General features: G+C 51.2%; 1 protein-coding gene across 1 annotated transcript in view; it reads left to right on the forward strand.

Moving 5' to 3' along the window:
- The window catches only part of MYH14 (myosin heavy chain 14), a 95,629-nt gene that overhangs the window by 20,625 nt on the left and 48,577 nt on the right, over window positions 1–26,427 (forward strand). The window contains 9 exon segments of the mRNA XM_033224192.1: window positions 1,000–1,140; window positions 10,665–10,760; window positions 13,323–13,441; window positions 15,586–15,738; window positions 16,078–16,251; window positions 16,606–16,779; window positions 18,934–19,048; window positions 23,359–23,546; window positions 25,181–25,302. Coding sequence (XP_033080083.1) covers window positions 1,000–1,140; window positions 10,665–10,760; window positions 13,323–13,441; window positions 15,586–15,738; window positions 16,078–16,251; window positions 16,606–16,779; window positions 18,934–19,048; window positions 23,359–23,546; window positions 25,181–25,302 — 1,282 coding nt within the window.

The raw sequence follows: 26,427 nt of genomic DNA on the forward strand, positions 1-26,427 counted from the left end.
ACTCCATCTCTATAAAAAATAATAATAATAAGCCGGACGTGGTGGCACACAGCTGTAGTCCCAGCTATGTGGGAGGCTGAGGTGGGAGGATTGCTTGAGCCCAGGAGTTTGAGGCTGTGGTGAGCTGTGATTGCATCACTGCACTCCAGCCTGGGCGACAGAGTAAGACCCTGTCTCTAAAAAAAATTTTTGTTTTTTTTTGAGACGGAGTCTTGCTCTGTCGCCCAGGCTGGACTGCAGTGGCCCCATCTCAGCTCACTGCAAGCTCCACCTCCCGGGTTCATGCCATTCTCCTGCCTCAGCCTCCCGAGTAGCTGGGACTACAGGCGCCCGCTACCTTGCCCGGCTCGTTTTTTGTATTTTTTAGTAGAGATGGGATTTCACCGTGTTCGCCAGGATGGTCTCGATCTCCTGATCTCGTGATCTGCCTGCCTCGGCCTCCCAAAAGTGCTGGGATTACAGGCTTGAGCCACGGCGCCCGGCCTAAAAAAATTTTTAAAAAGGCCGGGTGCGGTGGCTCACGCCTGTAATCCCAGCATTTTGGGAGGCCGAGGCAGGCAGATCACAAGATCAGGAGATCGAGACCATCCTGGCGAACACGGTGAAACCCCATCTCTACTAAAAATACAGAAAAATTAGCCGGGCGTGGTGGCGGGCGCATGTAGTCTTAGCTTCTCGGGAGGCTGAGGCAGGAGAATGGCATGAACCCAGGAGGCAGAGCTTGCAGTGAGCTGAGATCCGGCCACTGCACTCCAACCTGGGCGACAAGAGCGAGACTCCGTCTCAGAAAAAAAAAAAAAGAGAGAGAGAGAGAGTGGTGGTTTCATAGGTGCTAAACACCCACTCCACCCCCAATCCTTCCCACCACACTTGTGAGAAAGGCCTCCACCCACTTGACAGAGAGGTTGTGGCATATCCTGGGATTGCCACCAATGAATCCAGGATGAGTCCGACTCCACAGCCCACCCTTGACCTTGACCCCACTCATTGCCCCTACAGCCGACCTCCTCCTCGAGCCCTGCTCCCAGTACCGGTTCCTGACCAACGGGCCATCATCCTCTCCCGGCCAGGAGCGAGAACTCTTCCAGGAGACGCTGGAGTCGCTGCGGGTCCTGGGATTCACCCACGAGGAAATCATCTGTGAGTGAGCCCCGTGGAGGCCAGGGGTGGGGGGACACCCACGGAGAGCCGGGGACCTGGCCAATGATGCCCTGATCTCTTTGCTGAAGTGTTTATTGAGCACCTACTGGGTGCAGGCACTAGGGCCAGAGCAGGACATGAGACTCACAGACATCTCTGCCTTGGGGAAGCTGACAAAATGAGAGCCCCCAACCAAGTCAATAAGGAATCACATGGCCTGTTAGTAGACTGTGAGTGCAGCTGGGCGCGGTGGCTCACGCCTGTAATCCCAGCACTTTGGGAGTCCGAGGCGGGTGGATCATTCGAGGTCAGGAGTTCGAGACTAGCCTGGCCAACATGGTGAAACACCGTTTCTAATGAAAATACAAAAAAGTTAGCCAGGCGTGGTGGTGGGCACCTGTAATCCCAGCTACTCAGGAGGCTTAGGCAGGAGAATCGCATGAACCTAGGAGGCGGAGGTTGCAGTGAGCTGAGATTGCACCACTGCACTCCAGCCTGGGTGACAGAGTAAGACTCCGTCTAAAAAAAAAAAAAAAAAAAAAGACCGTGAGTGCCATGGAGAAAGATAAGCCAGGGAACTGGGGAGGGAGGGGCACAGCTTTAAGCAGGGGCTCAGGGGAGGGCAGACTGAGATGGGGATGTTGGAGCGAAGTCCTGAGGAAGTGAGGAAATGAGCGCTGGAGATGTGGGGGAAGAGCATTCCTGGCAGAGGGAACAGCCTGTGCAAAGGCCCTGAGGCAGGAAAGGGGCGGCATATTTGAGGGATTGATACTTCTGGTGGTGGGGCTGCAGAGGGGTGGGGAGTCTCAAACACCAGCCTAGGAGGTTGGGACTTTATCCTGGGGTGCTGGGGAGCTGTGGGAGGGCTGGGAGCAGGGGCTGGACAAAGTCAGCTCTAGGAGCAAGAAGACCCCTTGGGGGCTGTGTGAGGGACACGCTGGAGTGGGTGGTGCTGAGACCAGAAGGAGGCTGCTGAGGGGCTAGGGAAAGCCCAGGATGCTGGCCCAGGGCTGCAAGGTTGGCCCAGGCTGCGCGGCACTGGTCGTTTGGTGTTAAGTGCTCAGCTCATCACCCCCGTGTCAGGGTGCTGTGCCCGACCCCTTTTTTCTTCTTTTGAGATGGAGACTCACTCTGTCGCCCAGGCTGGAGTGCAGTGGCACGATCTCAGCCCACTGCAACCTCCGCCTTCTGTGTTCAAGTAATTTTCCTGCCTCAGCCCCCCGAGTAGCTGGGATTACAGGCGCCCGCCACCACGCCTGGATAATTTTTCTATTTTCAGTAGAGATGGGATTTCACCATGTTGGCCAGGCTGGTCTCAAACTCCTGACCTCAGGTGATCCACCCTTCTCAGTCTCTCAAAGTGCTGGGATTCCAGGCATGAGGTGCTGTGCCCAGCCTGTGCCCCCACTTTTTTCGCCAAACAGCATGTTTTGACAGCAGCTCTGTTTCAGTGCTGCATTAGTTTGCTTAGGCTAACAAAGTACCACAAACCAAGTGCCTAAAACAACAGAAATTGATCATCTTGTGGTTCTGGAGGCCAGACGCCCGGGATCATCGTGTTAGCAAGGGTGGTTCATCCTGGGAGAATTGGCTCCAGGCCTCTCCCCGGGCTCCTGGTAGTTTTCTGGCAATCTTTGGCGTTCCTTGGTTCATAGTCACATCACCTGATCTCTGCTTTTGTGTTCACATGGCAGCTCCCTGTGTGTGCATCTGTGTGCAAAATCCCCACTTCCCCCACCTCCGCAAGCTTTTTGTTTTTTTTGAGATGGAGTCTCGCTCTGTTGCCCAGGCTGGAGTGCAAGGGCGCAATCTCAGCTCACTGCAACCTCCACCTCCCAGGTTCAAGAGATTCTCCTGCCTCAGCCTCTTAAGTAGCTGGGATTACAGGCACCCACCACCACACCCGGCTATTTTTTTGTACTTTTAATAGAGACAGGGTTTCACTAAGTTGGCCAGGCTGGTCTTGAACTGCTGACCTCAAGTGATCCTCCTGCCTTGACCTCCCAAAGTGCTGGGATTACAGGCATGAGCCACCACACCTGGCCTCCTACCCCACTCTGGTATGACTTTATCTTTACTCATTACATCCGTAATGACCCTGTTTCCAATCATGTCACATTCTGAGGTCCTGGGGTTTGGATCCCCAACATACCTTTTTAGGAGGGGGTGGTGTAGACATGATTCAATCCGTAACAAGTACGTAGGTGGACCTCCACCTTTTCAGAGGCTGCATAATGTTTCATTGTTTGCATGAACTATGATTCTTTTAACCAAGCTCTCCAAAGAAAGACCTTTAGGTGTTCCCAGGGCTGCCTCTGGGTCTAATTGTCCTCTGGCCTCTGGCGCTGTGGGAGGCCCCAGGAGCTATTGTTGGCTCCAGGGCCGGATTGGAAGGGCTGGAAATGGAGCGTAGCTTGGCTGTTTACCCAGGCTGCAAACAGCAGGGCCTCTTGTGGCCTATTGATACAGGGTCTCGGGCCTCTCCCACACCCACCCCGCTGCATTTCCCAACCATGGTTGCATAATTCCCCAGCCTGCATGACTCCGCAGCTGGGCAGCTGGCACACAAATTCAGACTGTGGCTGCAATGGGGACCTGGGCCTCCCAGCCTGTCCTCTTAGGTCCTGCCTGGCCTCTTGTCACCATGAGCTCATGTGACCCTCCTGGCAGCTGCCCTGCTGTGTGGCGGGTGCAGGCAGCAGCTCTGATTTTTGGAATTCAGAAATGAAAACTTTGCAGCAACCTATGCATGTAGTGACATAACCTGAATGTGACAAAACCAAGCCTTCCCGCTCTTCCCTGGCCCTAGTTCCCCACTGTTAAGCTTCTTGTGTCTCCTTCCAGAAATATTTTAGGAATATAAGAAAAGACACATATTATTTTTCTATAAGAGGTGGCATTCTCTAGCCCCACAGCTGATATTCAGCTGTCAACATCACTGTGGTGATAAAAAAAAAAAAACGTGAAGCGATTTCAAAAGTTCCGACCAGGTGCAGTGGCACACACCTGTAATGTCAAGTTTGGGAGGCCGACGCGGGCAGATCACCTGAGGTCAGGAGTTCAAGACCAGCCTGGCCAACATGGTAAAACCTGGTCTCTACTAAAAATACAAAAATTAGCCAGACATGGTGGTGTGCACCTGTAGTCCCAGTTACTCGGGAAGCTGAGGCTAGAGAATCACTTGAACCTGGGAGGCAGAGGTTGCAGTGAGCCAAGATCTCACCGCTGCGCTCCAGTTTGGAGCAGAGCGAGACTCCATCCAAAAAAAAAAAAAACTTCCTGGATGTTGGTTGCTCCAACTGGCTGGCTCCCTACCCTTCCACTGGAGACCCCCCTGGACCCTGGCCCAGCACTCTGGCCTAGTTTAGTCTGGGCCAGGCAGTGCTGGAGTTAAATACTCAGCTCATCATTGGCTCACTCCTGTAATCCCAACACTTCGGGAGGCCGAGGTGGGAGAATCACTTGAGGCCTGTAGTTCAAGACCAGCCTGAGCAATATGGTGAGACCCTGTCTCTACTAAAAATTAAAAAAAAAAAAAAAAATTAACCAGGTGTGGTGGTGCACACCTGTAGTCCCAGCTGCTTGGGAGGCTGAGGTGGGAGGATTAAGTCCAGGAGCAGGAGGCTACAGTGAGCTACGATTGCACCACTGTACTCCAGGCTGGTAATAGAATGAGACCCCATCTCAAAAAACCCCAAAACAAAGACACAAATTACTCAGCTCATCACTCCCATGGAAGGATGCTCTGGACCACCCTCCCCCTCCACCCACCCACTCCCCTTTCGTACTGACTGGTATATTTTGGCCATAATTCTGGTTCAAAATGTATAGGTGGACCTCACTCCTTTTTGCAGCTGCGTAAGGTTTTATTGTTTAAATAAACGATGATTGTTTCAACCAGTCCCTTGCAGATAGAGTCTTAGGTTGTCTCCATTCCCTTACGATTGGAACAATTAAAAAACAATGCTAAGGCAGCGCAGTGGCTCCCGCCTGTAATCCCAGCACTTTCAGAGGCCAAAGCAGGCAGCTTGCTTGAGCTCAGGAGTTTGAGACCAGCCTGGGCAACATGATAAAACCCCGTCTTTACAAAAAACACAAAAAGTTACCTGGGCGTGGTGGTGTGCGCCTTTACTCCCAGCTACTTGCGGGGCTGAGGTGGGAGGATCACTTGAGCCTGGGAGGTGGAGGCTGCAGTGAGCCGAGATCACACCACTGCACTCCAGCCTGGGCAACAAAGTGAGACTCTGGGTCCAAAAGAAACAAACAAGCGACTGTGAATATCCTTGTAAGGAGGTTCTTGTGCTCATGTGGAAGCAGACCTGTAGGTACAATTCTTAGAAATGAAATGCCGGCTGGGTGCGGTGGCTCACACCTGTCATCCTAGCACTTTGGGAGGCCGAGGCAGGCGGATCACGAGGTCAGAAGTTCGAGACGAGCCTGACCAACATGGCGAAACCCCGTCTCTACTAAAAACACAAAAATTAGATGGATGTGGTGGTGCATGCCTGTAATCCCGGCTACTCGGGAGACTGAGACAGGAGAATCCCTTGAACCTGCGAGGCGGAGGTTGCCGTGAGCCAAGATCATGCCACTGCACTCCAGCCTGGGCCACAGAGCAAGACTCCGTCTCAAAAACAGAAAAGAAAAAAAAAAAAAAAAGAAATGAAATGTCATGTCCAGAGAGATTTGTGATTCTTGTTTGTGTTCAGTATAAAAAAAAGAATCGAACAGCTTTAAGATGTAATTCACACGTCACACCATTCACGTATTTAAACTGTGCAATTCCATAGAATTTTGTATATTCACAGAGTTGTGCATCTATCATACAGTCACTTTTAGAATACTTTCAGTAGCCCAAGAAGATAACACACAGCCCTTAGCTATTCCCCCAGGCCCTGTCTGCAGCCCCTGGCAACCACTCCTCTGCTTTTTGTCTCTACGGACTTGCCTATTCTGGACATTTTTGTTTTGTTTTGTTTTGTTTTTTTCAGACGGATTCTTGCTCTGTCGCCCAGGCTGGAGTGCAGTGCCGCGATCTCGGCTCACTGCAAGCTCCGCCTCCCGGGTTCACGCCATTCTCCTGCCTCAGCCTCCCAGGTAGCTGGGACTACAGGCGCCCGCCACCACGCCCGGCTAATTTTTTTGTATTTTTAGTAGAGACGGTGTTTCATCGCGTTAGCCAGAATGGTCTCGATCTCCTGACCTTGTGATCCACTCACCTCGGCCTCCCCAAGTGCTGGGATTACAGGCCTGAGCCACCGCGCCCGGCCATGAGCATTTTTTAAATTGCAGAGACTCTACCTCGTCGCCATCCACAGGGTGGCGCTAGTTTCCAGTTCCTCCAGCCATATACGGGGAGCACCTGTGTATCCACCTGCACGCAGCAACCATGGCTGGAAGCTGTTTTGTGTTTGCTGATGTGGCGGATGAATGAGCTCTCATTACAGTTGCTTTCTGTGTTTTGCTTACAAGGGGTAGAGTTGGTCACTTTTTCACAGACTCTTCTTTTGACAAGAGACAGAGGGTCAGGGAGGTGGGGTGTCCTGTCCTAGGACTCACCCCAATTCAGGAGGAGGAGACAGTGCCGTGGTGGAATCCACATCTGACCCCAAAGCCAGCCCATGATCCAGAGAGAGAGGCCGACACCTCAGTGTCACCCACAGGGAGCCCAAGGCAGAAAACATTTGGGGCCAGTCAAGGCAGGGTGTCCATCCATCTCCTTCCCCACTTCACATCTCTACCTGCCAGCCCTTGGCACCATAAATGCCATGCTGAGAGGTTCAGCAGGTAGCCTGGGACACAGGGAGGCGTGCTGGCCTCTCACATGAGGTGTCCACAGGCCGGGCTTGCTAGAGATGGGCGAGTCTGATGTCAGCAACAAGAGCTGACTGCCAAGTCCTCAGGGCATCAGATGCGCCCCGGGGCCTGGCACAAACACAGCTTCGTAAGCCAACTGCAGGAGGCCATTTTATTTGTTTTGTTTTTTGTTTTTTTGTTTTTCTTGAGACGGAGTCTTGCTCTGTCGCCCAGGCTGGAGTGCAGTGGCCGGATCTCAGCTCACTGCAAGCTCCGCCTCCTGGGTTTACGCCATTCTCCTGCCTCAGTCTCCAGAGTAGCTGGGACTACAGGTGCCCGCCACCTCGCCCGGCTAGTTTTTTGTATTTTTAGTAAAGACGGGGGGGGGTTTCACCGTGTTAGCCAGGATGGTCTCGATCTCCTGACCTTGTGATCCGCCCGTCTCGGCCTCCCAAAGTGCTGGGATTACAGGCTTGAGCCACCACGCTCGGCCAGGAGGCCATTTTAAAGGCCATTGAGGGAAGCCAGGTCTGGACGGGGTCTAAGCTGATGTTAAGGAATGATCGTTAAGTTTGCTGGGCCAGATGCACTGTGGGTCTGTGAGGATGTGTCTTACTTTATTTATTTATTTATTTATTTTTATTTATTTATTTTTTTTTGAGACGGAGTCTCGCTCTGTCACCTGGGCTGGAGTGCAGTGGCCGGATCTCAGCTCACTGCAAGCTCCGCCTCCCAGGTTTACGCCATTCTCCTGCCTCAGCCTCCCGAGTAGCTGGGACCACAGGTGCCCGCCACCTCGCCCAGCTAGTTTTTTGTATTTTTTAGTAGAGACGGGGTTTCACCGTGTTAGCCAGGATGGTCTCGATCTCCTGACCTTGTGATCTGCCCGTCTCGGCCTCCCAAAGTGCTGGGATTACAGGCTTGAGCCACCGCGCCCGGCCTTATTTATTTATTTATTTATTATTTATTATTTTTTTATTTTTTGAGATGGAGTCTAGCTCTGTTGCCCAGGCTGGAGCAGAGTGCGGTGGTGTAATCTCAGCTTACTCCAGTCTGCGCCTGCCAGGTTCAAGCAATTCTCCCATTTCAGCCTCCCGAGTAGCTGGGATTATAGGCATTTGCCACCACACCCAGCTTATATTTTGTATTTTTGGTAGAGATGGGATTTCACCATGTTGGCCAGGCTGGTCTCGAACTCCTGACCTCAAGTGATCCACTCGGCTTGGCCATTCAAAGTGCGGGCATTACAGGTGTGAGCCACCGTGCCCGGCCTAGGATCCTTCATTTAATCATATCTGCAAAGTCCCTTTTGCCATGGAAGATCACATTCCCAGGTCCCAGGGATTAGGTTATGGGTATTGTTGGGGGCTGTTATTCATCCTGCCACCCCCTCTGAAAACATCAGTGTGTATTTCCTAAGAACATTCTTTTACACAACCACAGACCCACAGTGTCACCAGGAAATCGACTTCAGCACAGTACTGTTATCCAGTCCACAGACCTTACACCAGTTGTCCCCCAGCTCCAAAAAAAAAAAAAAAAAAAAATTATCTCTTGTGCATGATGGAGTATCGCTCTTGTTCCCCAGGCAGGAGTGCAGTGGCCCGATCTCGGCTTACAGCAACCTCTGTCTCCCGGGTTCAAGTGATTCTCCTGCCTCAGGCTCCCGAGTAGCTGGGGTTACAGGTGCACGCCACCACACCCAACTAATTTTGTATTTTTCGTAGAGACACAGTTTCTCCATGTTGGCCAGGCTGGTCTTGAACTCCTGACCTCAGGTGATCCGCCCACCTTGGCCTCCCAAAATGCTGGGATTGCAGGCTTGAACCGCTGTGCCCGGTCCTCTTGCTCTTTTTTTTTTTTTTTTTTTTTTTTTTTTGAGACAGAGTCTTGCTCTGTTGCCCAGGCTGGAGTGCAGTGGCACAATCTTGGCTCACTGCAAGTTCCGCCTCCCAGGTTCACGCCATTCTTCTGCCTCAGCCTCCCGAGTAGCTGGGACTACAGGCGCCCGCCACCACGCCCGGCTAATTTTTTGTATTTTTAGTAGAGACAGGGTTTCACCGTGTTAGCCAGGATGGTCTCGATTTCCTGACCTCATGATCCGCCCGCCTCGGCCTCCCAAAGTGCTGGGATTACAGGCGTGAGCCACCGCGCCCGGCCCACATCTCTTTACTCTCCTTCAGTCTGGAACTCTTCCTGAGTCTGTCTTTATCATTCACGGTTTTGACACTTTGGAAGATTACAGACTGGTTGTTTCGTCTCTATTTGGGTTTGTTTCCCTGCGATGACATTCTAGTTACACGTTTTGGCAGGAGTATTCCAGAAGAAATGCCGACCTCCCACCCCTACTCACACACACCTTTTTCTAAGCCACCTTTGTGTTGAAGTATAGTATATACACCAATAAAATGAGCACAAGCCCTTGGCATCCAGCTTGGGGGAGTTTTGGGAGGGAACGCTCTGTATATCCAGCACCCGGGAGCTCCCCATGTCCCTTCCCACCACCAGCACCCCCTCAAGGTAACCATTATTCTGACTACTTCTTTTTTTCTCTCTCTCTCTTTTGGGACAGAGTCTCGCTCTGTTGCCCAGGCTGGAGTGCAATAGCGCGATGTCGGCTCACTGCAAGCTCTGCCTCCCAGGTTCATGCCATTCTCCTGCCTTAGCCTCCCGAGTAGCTAGGACTACAGGTGCCCGCCACCAAGCCTGGCTAATTTTTTTTTTTTTTTTTTGTATTTTTAGTAGAGACAGGGTTTCACCATGTTAGCCAGGGTGGTCTCGATCTCCTGACCTCGTGATTGTCCACCTCGGTATCCCAAAGTGCTGGGATTACAGACATGAGCCACCGCGCCCAGCCCATTATTCCAACTTCTGAGTATAGAGTTGTGTTGCCTCTTCTTGGGTTTGTTACAAATAGAATCACATGGTGTGCACTTTCTCACCTGGCTTCTTTCTCTTGACCGTGTGTTTGTGACATTCATCCGTGTCCAGTGAGGGAAGGGGGCTTTGGAGAAGCCAGTTCCACAGACACATTGGTTTTGTAAACGTTCCTAGAGCTGGACATCTATAATATGTGTCCTTTTCTGTATGTGTGCTGTGCATACGTATTTACATTCATAAACCTATGCTAACCTATGCTAACCAGTGCAAGTCACAAGAATCGACTATACTTTATACTTCCCCCCTTTTGCACATAGATAGCAGTAAGCCGCACACAGCATTCTTCACCTCCTATTTTTCACTCATGGTGGTAGAAGTCTTTCCAAATCACTGTAGATCTTCGTTCATTTCCCTAAGTCCTTTTACATTCTATTTGCATTGTTTCCCAAAATACACAACGTAAGCGGACACTGGTTAAGTATCATAGCGACAGGGCAAACCTCAGGTATAATAAACTCAAACCAGAATTCGCTGATCTGTTCACGTATTTCAAGGCCTGCCCAGTGTCAAGATGGATTCTTTTTTTTTTTGTTTTTTTTGAGATGGAGTCTTGCTCTGTTGCTCAGGCTGATCTCAAACTCCTGGGCTCAAGTGATCCTCCGGCCTCGCCCTCCCAGAGTGCTGGGATTACCGGTGCGAGCTATCATGCCCAGCCCACAAGTGGATTTTAAGCTGAGGGGTGGTGATATAGTTTGCCTTAAGCTTTTTAAGTTACATTTTTAAAGGGCCAGTTAAGACCACACATCAGGGTCCAGAGCCACACGTGACCTCTGTCCTTGTGTCCCCAGCCATGCTGCGGATGGTCTCAGCAGTTCTGCAGTTCGGCAACATCGCCTTGAAGAGAGAACGGAACACGGATCAAGCCACCATGCCTGACAACACAGGTACTGCCCCTGGCCTGCCTGCTCCAGACCCCCAGCCCCTGCCCAGGCGGTGCCCAGCCCTCTTGCGCCCCTGTCTCACATAGAAAGCATCCCCCTTCCAGCCACACCTGTCTCCATCCCAGGATCCCTCTGATTTCCTTCTTCTTTTTTTTTTTTTTGAGATGGAGTCTCGCTGTGTCGCCCAGGCTGGAGTGCAGTGGCGCTATCTTGGCTCACTGCAAGCTCCGCCTCCCGGGTTCATGCCATTCTCCTGCCTCAGCCTCCCGAGTAGCTGGGACTACAGGCGCCCGCCACCACGCCCCGCTAACTTTTTGTATTTTTAGTAGAGATGGGGTTTCACCCTGTTAGCCAGAATGGTCTCGATCTCCTGACCTCGTGATCTGCCCACCTCGGCCTCCCAACGTGCTGGAATTACAGGCGTGAGCCACCGCACCTGGCCGATTTCCTGCTTTTTGCTGAGTCTTTGCCAAAATAACATCGACCACTCTTTTCCTGATTCTAAAAGTGTGAAAGTGAACCACACCAGCACGACAGAGGGGAACAGCAGGAGCCCATCCTCCCAGACCCTCTCTCCCCACAGGGAGCCGACATTAGCATTTGGCATAGCTTCTCCAGCCTCTGCACTCTGCAGAGACACACTTCTTTTTGCCTTTCAAGAACAGAATTATAGTCAATATCCCCTACTTTAAACCAAAATAGAAATAGCTATGTTTCTTTATTATTATAAAATAATACAAGCTGGAAGGGGAAAAATCGGCATGACAGAAAAGTAGAAAGGAAGAGAGAAAATTACCCATAATCCCTGTAATCCCAGCACTTTGGGAGGCCAAGGCAGGTGGATCACCTGAGTCCATGAGTTCGAGACCAGCCTGGCCAACATGGCAAAACTCCTTCTCTACTAAAAATACAAAAATTCACTGAGAATGGTGGCGAGTGCCTGTAGTCCCAGCTACTCGGGAGGCTGAGGCAGGAGAATTGCTTGAACCCGGGAGGCGGAGGTTGCCCTGAGCCGAGATTGCGCCGTTGCACTCCAGCCTGGGCAACGGAGCAAGAATCTGTCTCCAAAAAAAAAAAGGGAAGAAAAAGAAAGACAATTACCCATAATCATACCCCAGAGATCATTGCTGCTCACGTTTTGGGATGTGTCTCTCTGGGCTTTGTTCTGTGTCTGTATCACTGTGGATATAGATTGTCACAGAAATGGAATCGTGCTTCACCCCCTCTTCCCCTGGAGACAGCAAGAGCTTTCTGTCCTGGTTATGAAATCCGACGGGCTCATTTCTAAAAGCTGCACAGCACAGAACATAGGAGGACAGCATGCATTACCCCACGATGCTGCTGGTAACAGCATTACCTGAGGCAGCTGGGGGCTCTGTACATAGGCACCCGGCAGCTGTGCCGTGCATACACATTTACTCATTTGTTTTATAAAACTGGAGTCAGACCCTGCAAACTGTTTTGAAACCTGCTATTTTTTTTCCCCTGAATGCTTTGGGGATAATTTTCAGGTTATTCACAAGAACTCTACTGGCATCCCTTCTCTCCCTCCCTCCTTCCCCTCCCTCCTTCCTTCCTTCTTTTAGACAGAACTGTATTGGGACCCCCTCCCCTCCCTCCCTCCCTCCCTCCTTCCCCTCCCTCCCTCCCTCCCTCCCTCCCTCCTCCTTCCTTCCTTCCTTCCTTCCTTCCTTCCTTCCTTCTTTCCTTCCATCCTTCCTCTTTTAGATGAAGTCTCGCCCAGGCTGGAGTGCAGTGGCACCATCTCGGCTCACTGTAACCTCCACCTCCCGTGTTCAAGCAATTCTCCCTGCCTCAGCCTCCCGAGTATCTGGGATTACAGGCACACGCCACCATGTCAGGCTAATTTTTGTATTTTTAGTACAGACAGGGTTTCACCATGTTGGCCGGGTCGGTCTCAAACTCCTGACCTCAGGTGATCTGCCTGCCTTGGCCTCCCAAAGGGCCTCCCTGGGATTACAGGCAGGAGCCACCGTGCCCGCCTCCAGTGTAGCTTTTAGTGACTGCAGAACATTCTTTCAAATCGGCCAGGCACCTGTAATCCCAGCTGCTCAGGAGCTGAGGCAGGAGAATCACTTGAACCAGGGAGGCGGAGGTTGTAGTGAGCTGAGATTGCATCACTGCACTCCAGCCTGGGTGATGAGAGCCAAACTGTCTCGAAAACAAAACAAAACAACAACAACAACAAAAAACACATTCAGAATATTCTTTCAAATGGATGAAGCCCGACCCATCTAACCAACGCCCGCTTCTTGGGACCTCAGATTGTTTCCTGGTTTTCTCCGGTTATAAACAACACTGCTCTGAACATCCTCATGGTGTGGTCTTTGCTCACGTGCAGGTTATTTTGCCAGTTCTGGTTCCTGGAAAGAGAACAGTTGGGCAGAGAACGTACACACTTTTGGGACTCGTAATGCCTCTCCTGGGAAAGGCGGGGTCCGTCTTCTGCTCCCCTGACAGTGTGGGAAACGGTGCCCTCTCCCTTGCTGGGCAGCAAGTGCCTCTTCCCAGTGCTGATTGGGTCTTGGTGCCTCTCGCCCTCAGCTGCACAGAAGCTCTGCCGGCTCTTGGGACTGGGGGTGACGGATTTCTCCCGAGCCTTGCTCACGCCTCGCATCAAAGTTGGCCGAGACTACGTGCAGAAAGCCCAGACTAAGGAACAGGTAGGCAGGGCTGGCGGTGGGCAGGCACAGGAAGAGCCAGGCATCCTGGCCCTGGGTCTTTAAACAGTGTATGCCGTTTTTCCCACCACGCAACAGGCTTTTGCTAAGTGCCCGCTCCGTTACCGATCCTGGTCTAGGTGCCAGGAATAAAAGCAGTCATCAAGTACCAGGCCCTCAGGGACCTCAAGTTATAGTAAGGAAATGGATAATAAAAGTTAAACAGGATGTGGCTGGGAGTGGTGGCTAATCCCAGCACTGTGGGAGGCCAAGGTGGGAGGATTGCTTGAGCCCGGGAGTTTGACGCTGCCGTGAGCCCTGATTGCACCACTGCACTCCAGCCTGGGTGACAGAGTGAGACTCTGTCTCTAAAAAAAATTAAGTTAAAAAATTTAACAATAATTAAAAAAAAACAGGATATAAATGCAACATGGTATCCTAGAAAAACAAAAAACAAAAGCTCAGGATGCTTTTAGATGGTGAGAGCACCAATGAAGGGGAGGTGTGGTTGGTCAGGAAAGTCCTCTCTCAGGACGCTCTAAGGACATAACATTCGAGGGGAGACCTAGATGGTTTGAGGCAGACGGAACCGCAAGTGTAAAGGCCCTGGGGGTGGAGCAGGCTTGGGGAGTTGGGAGCATTAAGCCGGTCAGTGAGGCTGGGTGTGGTGGTTCACGCCTGTAATCCCAGCACTTTGGGAGGCCAAAGAGGACAGATTGAGCTCAGGACAGATTGAGTTCAAGACTAGCCTGGACAACATGGTGAAACGCCATCTCTACTAAAATACAAAAATTAGCTGGGCGTGTGGCACACGCCTGTAGTCCCAGCTATTCGAGAGGCTGAGACATGAGAATCACTTGAACCTAGGAGGCAGAGGTTGCAGTGAGCTGAGATCACGCCACTACACTCCAGCCTGGGCGACAGAGCGAGACTCTCAAAAAAAAAAGAGAAGGAAGGAAGGAAAGAGGGAAGGAAGGAAGGAGGGAAAGAGGGAAGGAAGAGGAGGAAAGGGGAAGAAGGAAGAAGGAGGGAGGGAAGGAAGGAAGGAAAGAGGGAAGGAAGGAAGGAAAGAGGAAGAAGGAAGAAGGAAGGATGAAGGAAGGGGAAGGAAGTAAGGAAGGAAGAGGGAGGAGGAAGAAGAAGAGAGAGAGAGAGAAAGGAAAGAAAGAGAGAGAGAAAGAAAAGAAAGGAAAGAAAAAGAAAGAAAGGAAAGAAAGGAAGAAAGGAAAGAAAAAAGAAAAGAAAAAATTGAGGGAGGTCAGGTCAGTGAGGCTAAAGAGGAAGGGAGAGAGGGTGGGTGAATCCACAGTCAGAAATATCAGCAAGGGGCAGATCATGCAAGGTCTTAGGAGCCACAGTAAGGAGGTGAGTTTTACTGAAAGTACATAGGAGGCCAGTGAGGTTTTAAGCCAGGGAGTGGCTTAATTCAGTTTGTCTTTCACAGAAAAATCCCCTTGGCTGCTGCATGGAGAATTGGGTTCAGGGATGCAGGTAGAGGCGGGGAGACTTAAGGAGGCTGCAGCCAGAGTCTTGGCAATCATGGGAGCTCACACCAGGGTGGTGGCAGGGAGGGTGGAGTGGAGCGACCACAGGTCAGGGAGGGTTTCGGAATCCAGCTTTTGGGCCGAGGCCTCTGCTGGCCCTAGGCTGGGCAGTGAGGTGCCCGGATGAAATAGATGCTGTGGGAGACAAGAGGAGTTTGGGAGCCACACTGACCCTGGTTCAAGCTCAGCTGGGGTACTGTTGTTAGTTCCCATTTTACAGAGGAGAAAACTGAGGCACAGAGAGGTTTATTCACATGCCTGAGGTCACACAGCCCCCAAGTGGCAGAGCTGGGATTCGAACCCAGGTTGTCTGGCTCCAGAGTCCACGCTCTTAACTGCTGTGCGGTAGAAACTGGTTTGAGGGGTGAGGGGAGGATTCAAGGGCTAACACACCCGAGCCCATCACATAGTACCTGACGCACAGTCGGACTTCAGGAATGTCTGCCTGTTGTTCATGGTATTGTTCTTGATGGTATATCTGGTCAAGGAGCTGGGAGGTGACCTTAAGGGGGATGAGCTGGGGGCCCTTCCCCGGTCCACCTCTGACGTCTTTCAGTCTGCTGATGTGCAGGCTGCGTCCTTACCACGAGCCCTGCCCCACAGGCTGACTTCGCGCTGGAGGCCCTGGCCAAGGCCACCTATGAGCGCCTCTTCCGCTGGCTGGTTCTGCGCCTCAACCGGGCCTTGGACCGCAGCCCCCGCCAAGGCGCCTCCTTCCTGGGCATCCTGGACATCGCGGGCTTTGAGATCTTCCAGGTCCGCCCTCGTGCTGGGAGGGGGATGCTGACTTCCTCACTCCGGTCCTGGTCCTTTCTGAAGCCCTGGGTCTCTCCCCTTCTCCCTGGTCTCTGTCCCCCACTCTCTCTCTAAGTCTCTGTTCCCTCCTCTCTCTGGTCTCTGTTCCTCTCTCTCTGGGTCTCTGTCCCCACCTCTCTCTGGTCTCTGTCCCCCGTCTCTGGGTCTCTGCCCCCCTCTCTCTCTGGGTCTCTGTCCCCCTCTCTCTGGGTCTCTCTCCCGTCTCTGGGTCTCTGTCCCTTGTCTCTGGGTCTCTGTCCCTCTCCATCCTCCCAGCTCATGTGTCCTGCGTCCCTGCAGCTGAACTCCTTCGAGCAGCTCTGCATCAACTACACCAACGAGAAGCTGCAGCAGCTCTTCAACCACACCATGTTCGTGCTGGAGCAGGAGGAGTACCAGCGTGAGGGGATCCCCTGGACCTTCCTCGACTTTGGCCTCGACCTGCAGCCCTGCATCGACCTCATCGAGCGGCCGGTGAGCCCCGGGCCCCTTCCCAGCCCACACAGGGTTCAGCTCCGTCTCTCCCAGCATCTGCGTGACCATGGTCTAGCTCCTCCTCTGCTGGGCCTCAGGATGCCCATGGGTTCTGTGAAGAAGGTGACAGCACCTGCTTCCTTGATCTTTGTGACCATAGGTGATTAGAGCCCAGAACGTGCCTGCCACAGGGCCTGGCTCGAATCATTCGGTTAATCAGGGCTCTCCTGTAACTGTCATTCTCACATTTGTTTTTATGTCCAAGTGTGACTTCTAAGAGCTAAAAATCAGCAGCCACCTGAGTGTTCAATATTTGGGGATCTGACTTACTCTCCCCCTGCTGTCGATGGCCAGGCCAACCCCCCTGGACTCCTGGCCCTGCTGGACGAGGAGTGCTGGTTCCCAAAGGCCACAGACAAGTCGTTTGTGGAGAAGGTAGCCCAGGAGCAGGGTGGCCATCCCAAGTTCCAGCGGCCGAGGCAACTGCGGGATCAGGCCGACTTCAGTGTTCTGCACTATGCGGGCAAGGTACGGGCTGGGGCCAGCCTTGGGGCATGTGAGTGGGAGTGGGGATCAAGAGGTCTCCACTGGCTACAGATGGGGGAGGGTCTAGAGGGAAAACTGGGTCCTCCTGAGGTCCAGACAAACAGAGCAGGGGCTAGGAGAGCCCAGGGAGGAGCAAGGACTCTGTCCGATGGGATCACCAAAAACTTCCTCAAAGAGGTGATATTTGCAGTGGGTTTTGAGGGATGGGTAGGAGTTCATCAGGAGGCGATCTATGTGCATTTTATCCACTTATTCAGCAGACGTGTGCGGGCTGCCATTTGTGTGCCCAGCTCGGTGCCGAGCAAAGCTGGATGCACAGATCAAACATGGTTTCTCTCCTCACAAAGATCCCTATCTGGGAGGGAGGCAAATACAGACCATCAGGATATAAGGTCAATAGGTGTTTGAATGGAGGCAGCTGAGGGTAGTGTCAGAGCCCAGAAGAGAAATACCTGAAAAAGCTTCACAGAAGAGAATATGCTCAATCTCAAATCTCAGCCAAGAGCCAGCAGACATTTTCTGTAAAGGGTCCGATAGTAAATAGTTTCAGCTTTGTGGGCCAGACGGTCTCTGTCACACAATTCTGCTGTGGTCACACAAAAAGAGCCACAGATAATACATAAGTATCTTCAAGCCCCCAAGGAAAAAGAAAGGAAAAACAGACTGAGATACAGTCTGGAGGGCTTTCCTGCCCCAGAAGGCCCCATGAGTTTGACTATGAAGACATAAATGAAGGTTCTATTCCAATAAAACTTTTTTTTTTTTTTTTTTTTTTTGGGACAAGAGTTTCCCTCTGTCACCCAGGCTGGAGTGCAGTGGCGCAATCTCGGCTCACTGCAACCTCCACCTACCAGGTTCAAGCAATTCTGCCTCAGCCTGCCCAGTAGCTGGGATTACAGGCGCCTGCCACCACGCCTGGCTAATTTTTGTATTTTTAGTAGAGACAAGGTTTCACCATGTTGGCCAGGCTGCTCTCGAACTCCTAACCTTAGTTGATCCACCCGCGTAGGCCTCCCAAAGTGCTGGGATTACAGGTGTGAGCCACTGTGCCCGGCCTGTTCCAATAAAAGTATTTGCAAAAAAGAGGTGGCAGGCGGGACTTCGCCTGCGAGCCATAGTTTACTGATCCCCGGTTTTGATGATGTGAACCAGGCAGCCCCAGAGGTTGGGTGAAGGGTGGGAAGGGCTGTCCAGGCGGAGGGAACAGCATAGACAATGGCTAGGAGGCAGGAGATTCCACATGTTCTGTGTGTAGCCCTCAGTTTCTTCCCCAGACATACTCCAGAACTCCCCTTGTACCCAGCCCTCTGCTAGGCCGTGAGTCAGATCTGGGCCCTGCCCTTGGGGGGCCGCTGTCTGGTGGGGGGCACATATGCAGAAAATTGTAGTGGCCAAGATCGTGACTCTAGGGAGCCCCAACGCAAAGCCTGAGTACCCAGAAGGAGCCAGTCATGTGAAATCCAGAGACAGAACTCCAGGCAGGAACCCAGGGGTAAAACCCCGAGGTGGGAGTAAGCTCACGTGTTTAAGGAGCAGTGCGGGCCAGGCGCGGTGGCTCAAGCCTGTAATCCCAGCACTTTGGGAGGCCGAGACGGGCGGATCACGAGGTCAGGAGATCGAGACCATCCTGGCTAATACGGTGAAACCCCGTCTGTACTAAAAAATACAAAAAACTAGCCGGGCGACGAGGCGGGCGCCTGTAGTCCCAGCTACTCGGGAGGCTGAGACAGGAGAATGGCGTGAACGTGGGAGGCGGAGCTTGCAGTGAGCTGAGAGCCGGCCACTGCCCTCCAGCCTGGGCGGCAGAGCAAGACTCCGTCTCAAAAAAATAAATAAATAAATAAAAATAAAAATAAGGAGCAGTGCGGAGGCCAGGGTGGCTGGAGAGGAACAAGGAAGAAAGTGGTGGCGGTGGAGGTCACAGAGGTCTCTATGGGAGGGGGCATAGAGAGGAAGGAGAGGGGGCCATGCCAGTGGGGTGCAGTTCAGAATATGGACACAAGGTGGCACCAGTGCTCTCTTGTCCATGGTGAGCTCCAGACCTGGGAGTCTCAGAGCTTCTGGAAGGCTCCTTAGGAAATCCAGAGAATGTCTGAGCCTGCAAGTCATTGCCCTCCTCTACCTGACTTCATTCAGGTTGACTACAAGGCCAATGAGTGGCTGATGAAAAATATGGACCCTCTGAATGACAATGTCGCAGCCCTGCTTCACCAGAGCACAGACCGGCTGACAGCAGAGATCTGGAAAGATGGTGAGGACCTGCTTCCCCGGCTCCGGCCCCTGGGGGTCTGTGCAGCCATTCTCCCAACCCATAGTGTGAACACTTTTGTTTCAGAGGCTGAGGTCTGAACCTGAGTTTTCTGCTTAGACCCAGAACAGCCCGTGACACAAATAGTATTTCAAATCAGTGATGGATGGATCCATAGATTAATTGATTGATTTGATTGATAAGCCAGCATCCTTCTCAAAGATAAAACACTCCCCCTTAATCAGAAACAAGACAAAGATACCCACTAACACTGCTGTTAAACATCGCTTTTTTTTTTTTTTTTTAGCAATATTAGCCTATGCAATCAGACCAGAAAAAAATATGAATGTCAAAAAGGAAGAGGTAAACTTATTATTTGTAGATGGTCTGTGTTCTCTAAAAAATTAAGAGATTTGGCCAGGCATGGTGGCTCACGCCTGTAATCTCAGCACTTAGGGAGGCCAAGGTGGGCAGATCACTTGAGGTCAGGAGTTCAAGACCAGCCTGGCCAACATGGTGAAACCCCATCTCTACTAAAAGTACAAAAATTAGCCAGGTGTGGTGGCACATGCCTGTAGTCTCAGCTACTTGGGAGGCTGAGGCAGGAGAATCACTTGAACCTGGGAGGTGGAGGTTGCAGTGAGCCAATATTGTGCCACTACAATCCAGCCTGTGTGACAGAGTGAGACTCTGTCTCAAAAAAAAAAAAAAAAAAAAATCCTACTGAAAAATAATTTATAACAATCAGAGAACACAGAATGATTATTTTTTTGCAGATCAGTCAACTTTTAGGCTTTGCTTTCTTTGTTTTCTTACAAAGTTCCCTTCAAGCCCCCGGGGAAGAAGAAAGAAAGAACAGACTGAGATACAGTTTTAGAGGGCTTTCCTTCCCCCAAAAAGGCCCCCATGAGTTTGCCCCAAGTGTCTTTTTTGATTGACACTTCTAGGGGTCATAGGCAGAGATGCCAAATGCCGTGTGGTAGGACTCTGACCTTTTCCGAGCCTTTTCTGCCACCGCCTCCGTCCCCACCCCCATCCTTAGAGGAGGTTTGAGAAATGGTTTTAGAAAGCTGGCAGAACTAGCATCCTGTTTTTTCCAGGTTACAACTTTCTGGCATTTGTCAGTTTGCCTTTATTTATTGAAGTGAAAAGGCAGCTGTAGAAATACCAGTCCATGCAATTTGGCAAGTTGAGTGGTTCCCAAATGAGCAAGATGAGTGGTTCCCAAAACACACTCACAGAGCAAAAGAGCATGGAGGGTCTTGATCTTGTGAGCTGATGCTAGAAAGATAGATTTTATGTTTGTGTCTCATGTAGTATTTACACAGGAGATTGGAAAGTAGGGTTTGATGTTCAGGAACAGAACCAGATTATGCTATGAGAATCATCTCCCGGCTGAAAATCTGCTGCCCTTTTAAAATATTTGTGCCCTCTTCATAAACACCTGATTCTCTACAGTGAGCCCTCATTTGTCACACTCTGTGTGTGCCTGACTCTCAGAGGGTTCCAAGAGAAAAAGTGGAAGCCGCAAAACCTGCTGGCTCAGCCTCCCAAGTAGCTGGGGAGCTGCCATAATGTCACTTCCTTCATAATCCTCCTAAACAAAGGCATTCACAAGGTCTTCCCAGATTCAAGGAGCTGCAAGACACAGGCAAAGGGTGTCAATACAGAGAAAAGTGGGGAATCGGGGCCATTTTTGCCCAACCTATACTAGAGTAGCTTTGAGCCCAGAATTGTATGCCCATCATCCTGACAGCCCAGGGAAAACGGTAAATGAGATTAGCTCTCCTCTGAGAGGCAAAAACAACAAGTGGCCTGGGAGCATCAAGTTCATTCTTGAGCTTCCTGGTAGCCAGAGCAAAAAGGGCTACCTATTAAAACAGATACAACCTTTAGAGGGAGAGATTTTTTATTCTTTGCACTGAATTCTTACAGAGGACATTTGTCCTTTTGGCCAACAGTGTGTGGATACAAAGATGAATAGGAATTCAAAAGTTTATGGCCAACATTCTGGATTTCCCTCTTGCTTTGCTCTGCTCTGTGCTGTGCTGTTGACTAATAACCCTTTCCTCTCTTTCTTCCTGCCACCTCCTTTCCTTCCCCTCTTTTCATGCATCTCTCCCCGACATCTCTCTGCCATCTCCCCTCTACCCACCCACACATCTGTCCTCACTCCCCAGAACACGGGGGTTTCCAGCAGTTCTCTTTCCTTGGCTCCTTCCCACCGTCGCCCCCAGGATCTGCAGAGAGGTGCAGCTCTGCTATTTCTCCGCCAGGGGGTGGGTGTCTCTGTGCATCAATGGGTGAGGCTTGCTGGAGGAGGAGGGTGGACCTGTTGGGCTGGGGACCTGGTTTTAAACATCTGTCCCCTCTCCTCTCACTGTGGAGGTCTCTCACTCTTCCTATCCCTCCTTGTTGGCTCCCTCGGAAGTTTCCAGACTCTGTAGCAGCAGAACGCCTTCTTCTAACTAAACTGCATGTAAAAGTACAAATAGGTGTGATAGTGCCAGCTGGCGTTTCTTGAGCACTTACTATGTGCCGTTCACCATGTGAAGCCCCTTTAGAATTATCAACACCTCATTTGTGTACTGGGGTAATAGTACTAACACTCAGGTAAGACTCAGGTGTTAGTACTATTACCCCAGTACACAAATGAGGAAACTAAAACACAGAGAGGTTAAGTAACTTGCTGAGAGGTCACACAGCCAGTAAGTGGCAGAGCTGGGATTTGAACCCAGGACATCAGATTTCAGAACTTTAGCTCTTATCTGTGCTATGAGGACTTCATAAATGATAATTATCATTTTGAAAATGACAGGGAGTATGGGGTAGGGGAGACAGTTGAACCTGGGGAAGAAAATAACATATTTGAGCCCCTGCCATGACTTGGCCCTGCCCTAAGCACAGATTATCTAGTTGATGGCTGATGGCCCTTGAATGGGATGAGTTTGGAAGGACATCAGATTCTGCCCTAGCTGTGGGTTCCTGAGGAAGCTGGCATGATTTAACACATAGAATTTGGGCCAGGTGCATTGAGTCACCCCTATAATCCCAGCGCTTTGGGAGGCTGAGGTGAGAGGATCACTTGAGGCCAAGAGTTTGAGATTAGCCTGAGCAACACAGGAAGACCCCGTCTCTAAAAATAAATTTAAAAATTAGTGGTGTGCGCCTGTAGTCCCAACTACTTGGGAGGCTGAGGTGGGAAGATCACTTGAGCCTGGGAGGTTGAGGCTGCAGTGAGCTGTGATCACTCCACTGTACTCCAGCCTGGGTGACAGCGAGACCATGTCTCGGAAAACAAACAAACAAAACAGAATTCGAGACAGTACCAATGGAAGGAGTGGATATTTTTCGGATTTTTCACTACTCAAAGCAGCGCCACCAAGTGGCAATAGAGAAAACAGAATCTTTTTGTGGAGACGGAGTCTCGCTCTGTCGCCCAGGCTGGAGTGCAGTGGCGTGATCTTGGCTCACGGCAACCTCTGCCTCCCAGGTTCAAGTGATTCTCCTGCCTCAGCCTCCCAAGTAGCTGGGATTATAGGCACGCACCACCACACCTACCTAATTTTTTGTATTTTTAGTAGAGATGGGGTTTCACCATGTTGGCCAGGCTGGCCTCAAACTCCTGACCTCGGGTGATTCACCCGCCTTGGCCTCCCAAAGTGCTGGGATTCCAGGCATGAGCCACCACACCCTGCAAAGAAAATAAAACCTCTATGAAATCAGGCATTCTGGAAAAATAGTTACCATAGAGATCGTTTGCCCTATTTCAAATATTGCGTATAATGCAATAATTTATTACATCTTGTAGTATGTTTCAGATTCCTAAAATGCAACTGCAGTGATTATGTTATCACTGTTTTCTCTCTCTGTGCCTCAGTTTCCAAATCTATAAAATGGGAATGATTCTTACAGGCTTATAAAGCCATTGATGTAAAGTGCTTTGAGCAATGCCTGCCAGAGCATCTATGCTAGGTAAGCATTTGCTGTTATTATCATCATTTATTGTTAAGGAAAACAGAGATCATGTCCTTGAAGAGAAGAAGGGTCAAAGACCAGGGTTTGAAAGGACTCCTACTGTCTGGGTTCTAATCTTGGATCTTCAGTTTCTAAGCTGTGTGACCTTAAGCACATTCTCCCACCCTTCAGAGCCTCTGTCCAATGGGGCTGATAATATCTACCTTACAGGCTGTGTGAGGTCCTTCATATGTAAAGTGTCAGTTGTGATAAATGATAAGACCCTTGACCTTTGGCCCCGGTCCCTAAAACTGACCCCTGACCTCCTTCTGTCTCTCTGTATCTCCATCTGACAGTGGAGGGCATTGTGGGGCTGGAACAGGTGAGCAGCCTGGGCGATGGCCCACCAGGTGGCCGCCCCCGCCGGGGTATGTTCCGGACAGTGGGACAGCTCTACAAGGAGTCCCTGAGCCGCCTCATGGCCACACTCAGCAACACCAACCCCAGTTTTGTCCGCTGCATTGTCCCCAACCACGAGAAGAGGGTGAGTGACTCAGCCTGGGGAGGAAGGGATGACTGTGGCCGTGGGTTAAGGTTTGGCCTCTGGACTTGGCTGGAGCCACATCTGATTTGAGGACCCTCTCTAATTGACTGTGTGGCTTTGAGCAAATTGCTTCTGTTCCTAGGCTCAGGGTCCGGTTGGGAAAATTCATCCATTCATATAACTTAAATGTATTGAGCACCTACCGTGCTGGGAACAGGTACTGGGGAGGCATTGGAGAGAAAAGCACAGCCAACTCCTGGTCTCAGGGAGCTCACAGTCTGATGGGGAGCACAGACATTCATCTAACCACCCAAAATGAATGCCCAGTTAAATCTGTAGGGGCGGTAAGTGTCACATAGGGCTTGATCTGGTCAGTGAAGTGAGGGAAGGCTCCCTGGGGGAGGTGATGACTGAGCCCTGAAGGATACGTGGTATTCCAGACAGAGAACAGTTTGTACAAAGGTCCAATGGTAGGATGGAGCACGCGAGGTACAAGGGATAGAAGAAGGCCATCAGGGCTGGGGTTGTTGCGTAGGTGCGACAAGACCATGGCCAGCCTCACTGGCCACTGATTTTCATGTTGAGAAAATCAGAGAATGGGCCCTACAGAGAAGGGTCAAGGGGAATGGGAAAACTACGCTGTTTGCCATGTTGCCCAGGCTGGTATCGAACTCCTGAGCTCAAGCGATCCACCCGGCTTGGCCTCCCAAAGTGCTGGGATTACAGGTGTGAGCCACCACGCCCGGCCTGAGATCCCATCTTTTATCAAATCTAAGACATGTATTCCTCCCCGCTAGCGTCTCTGAAGTCGAGATGTAGCTTACTGTCAATGGCCTGTCAGGGTTGAATTGCCAGGCTTTTTCCTTTCTTGGTGGCATATTTAATGATAGCATGTGCCATTTGAATTTTTGTACTGTTTAGATTTTTGCCATTTGTGTATTACTGTTGAAAAGAGAAAAGGCGGCCTGGCACGGTGGCTCATGCCTGTAATCCCAGCACTTTGGGAGGCTGAGGTGGGAGGACTGCTTGAGCCCAGGAGTTCAAGACCAGCCTGGGCAATGGCAAAACCCCCTCTGTACTCAAAATACAAAAATTAGCTGGGCATAGTGGTGGGCGCCTATAATCCCAGCTATTCAGGAGGCTGAGGCAGGAGAAGCTCTTGAACCTGGGAGGCAGAGGTTGCAGTTAGCTGAGATCATGCCATTGCACTCCAGCCTGGGCAAGAGAGCAAGACTGTCTTAAACAAACAAACAAAACACCATGATTTACCAGCTTTGGACAGACATCAGCTTCCCAGGAGGCCTTTTGGCGACTCTCCTGCGTCCAAATTCTGCCCTGCCCACCTCCCTCCCTGCGGATCTTTTCTCCTTAGCACTTAGTATTTCTTCTTTATTAGTGACTGCTTCACCTAGGGTATTTCCAGTTTCTCTCACTGAACTCTCAGTTCCCCAGGGAAGGCATTTCCCCCTGGCTTGAGCATTGCTGTGTTCCCAGGGCCTAGAACAGTTCCTAGGCACCTAGTAGGTGCTCAGTAAATTACGTATGGAAATATAGGAAATTGCCACGGTTGACCGTTTGGCGCCCCCGTGTGGCCGCCACTGACCCTCCCCCCCGCGTGTCCGTCCTCTCCCCAGGCTGGGAAGCTGGAGCCGCGGCTGGTGCTGGACCAGCTTCGCTGCAACGGCGTCCTGGAGGGCATCCGCATCTGTCGCCAGGGCTTCCCCAACCGCATCCTCTTCCAGGAGTTCCGGCAGCGGTGAGCGAGAGCCCGGGCCCAGGCCCGGCGGAGGGGCTGGGTGGGATCCCGATTTGGAAGCCGACACACCTGCGTTCAGGTCTCCACCCACTCTTGCTCCTTCCGAGCCGGGGAAGTTGAGGCAGATTACTCACTTTGCTGAGCCTCAGTTTACTCGTCTGTGGTATGGGAGAACAATAGCCCACTTGATGCACTCCCGAGAGAAAGCACACAGAGTCTATGGGGACCTGGGGTACATTGCTGCTGCTGTTTAGGGCCGTGGTCCCCAAACTATGAACGTTAAATCACTGCATGGTGTTACAAATTTGCATGTCTTTAAAAATGAAATAGAAGGCCGGGTGTGGTGGCTCACGCCTGTAGTCCCAGCACTTTGGGAGGCCAAGGTGGGCGGATCACCTGAGGTCGGAAGTTCGAGACCAGCCTGACCAACATGGAGAAACCCCGTTTCTATGAAAAATACAAAATTAGCCGGGCGTGGTGGAGCATGCCTGTAATCCTAGCTACTCGGGAGGCTGAGGCAGGAGAATCTCTTGAACCTGGGAGGTGGAGGTTGCAGTGAGCCGAGATCGTGCCACTACACTCCAGCCTGGGCAACAAGAGCGAAACTACGTCTCAAAAAAAAAAAAAAAAGAAGAATAAGACAGAACAGAAAATACCAAGGCCTAATGAGCAAGTAATACAGCAAATATAACAAAAATGATGCTTCACACAAGCTGTGGAGAGCAGCACTGTCCGTTAGAAGTAGAATGGAAGCCTTGTACACAACTGAAAATTTCTTTTCTTTTTTTTTTTTTTTTTTTGAGACGGAGTCTCGCTCTGTCCTCCAGGCTGGAGTGCAGTGGCCGGATCTCAGCTCACTGCAAGCTCCACCTCCGGGGTTTACGCCATTCTCCTGCCTCAGCCTCCCGAGTAGCTGGGACTACAGGCGCCCACCACCTCGCCCGGCTAGTTTTTTGTATTTTTTAGTAGAGATGGGGTTTCACAGTGTTAGCCAGGATGGTCTCTATCTCCTGACCTCGTGATCCACCCGTCTCGGCCTCCCAAAGTGCTGGGATTACAGGCTTGAGCCACCGCGCCCGGCCCACAACTGAAAATTTTCTAATAGAAGCCTTGTACACAACTGAA

The sequence above is a fragment of the Trachypithecus francoisi genome, unplaced genomic scaffold (genome assembly GCF_009764315.1).
Source record: "Trachypithecus francoisi isolate TF-2019V2 unplaced genomic scaffold, Tfra_2.0 Lachesis_group12, whole genome shotgun sequence".
NCBI classification, from domain to species: domain Eukaryota; kingdom Metazoa; phylum Chordata; class Mammalia; order Primates; family Cercopithecidae; genus Trachypithecus; species Trachypithecus francoisi.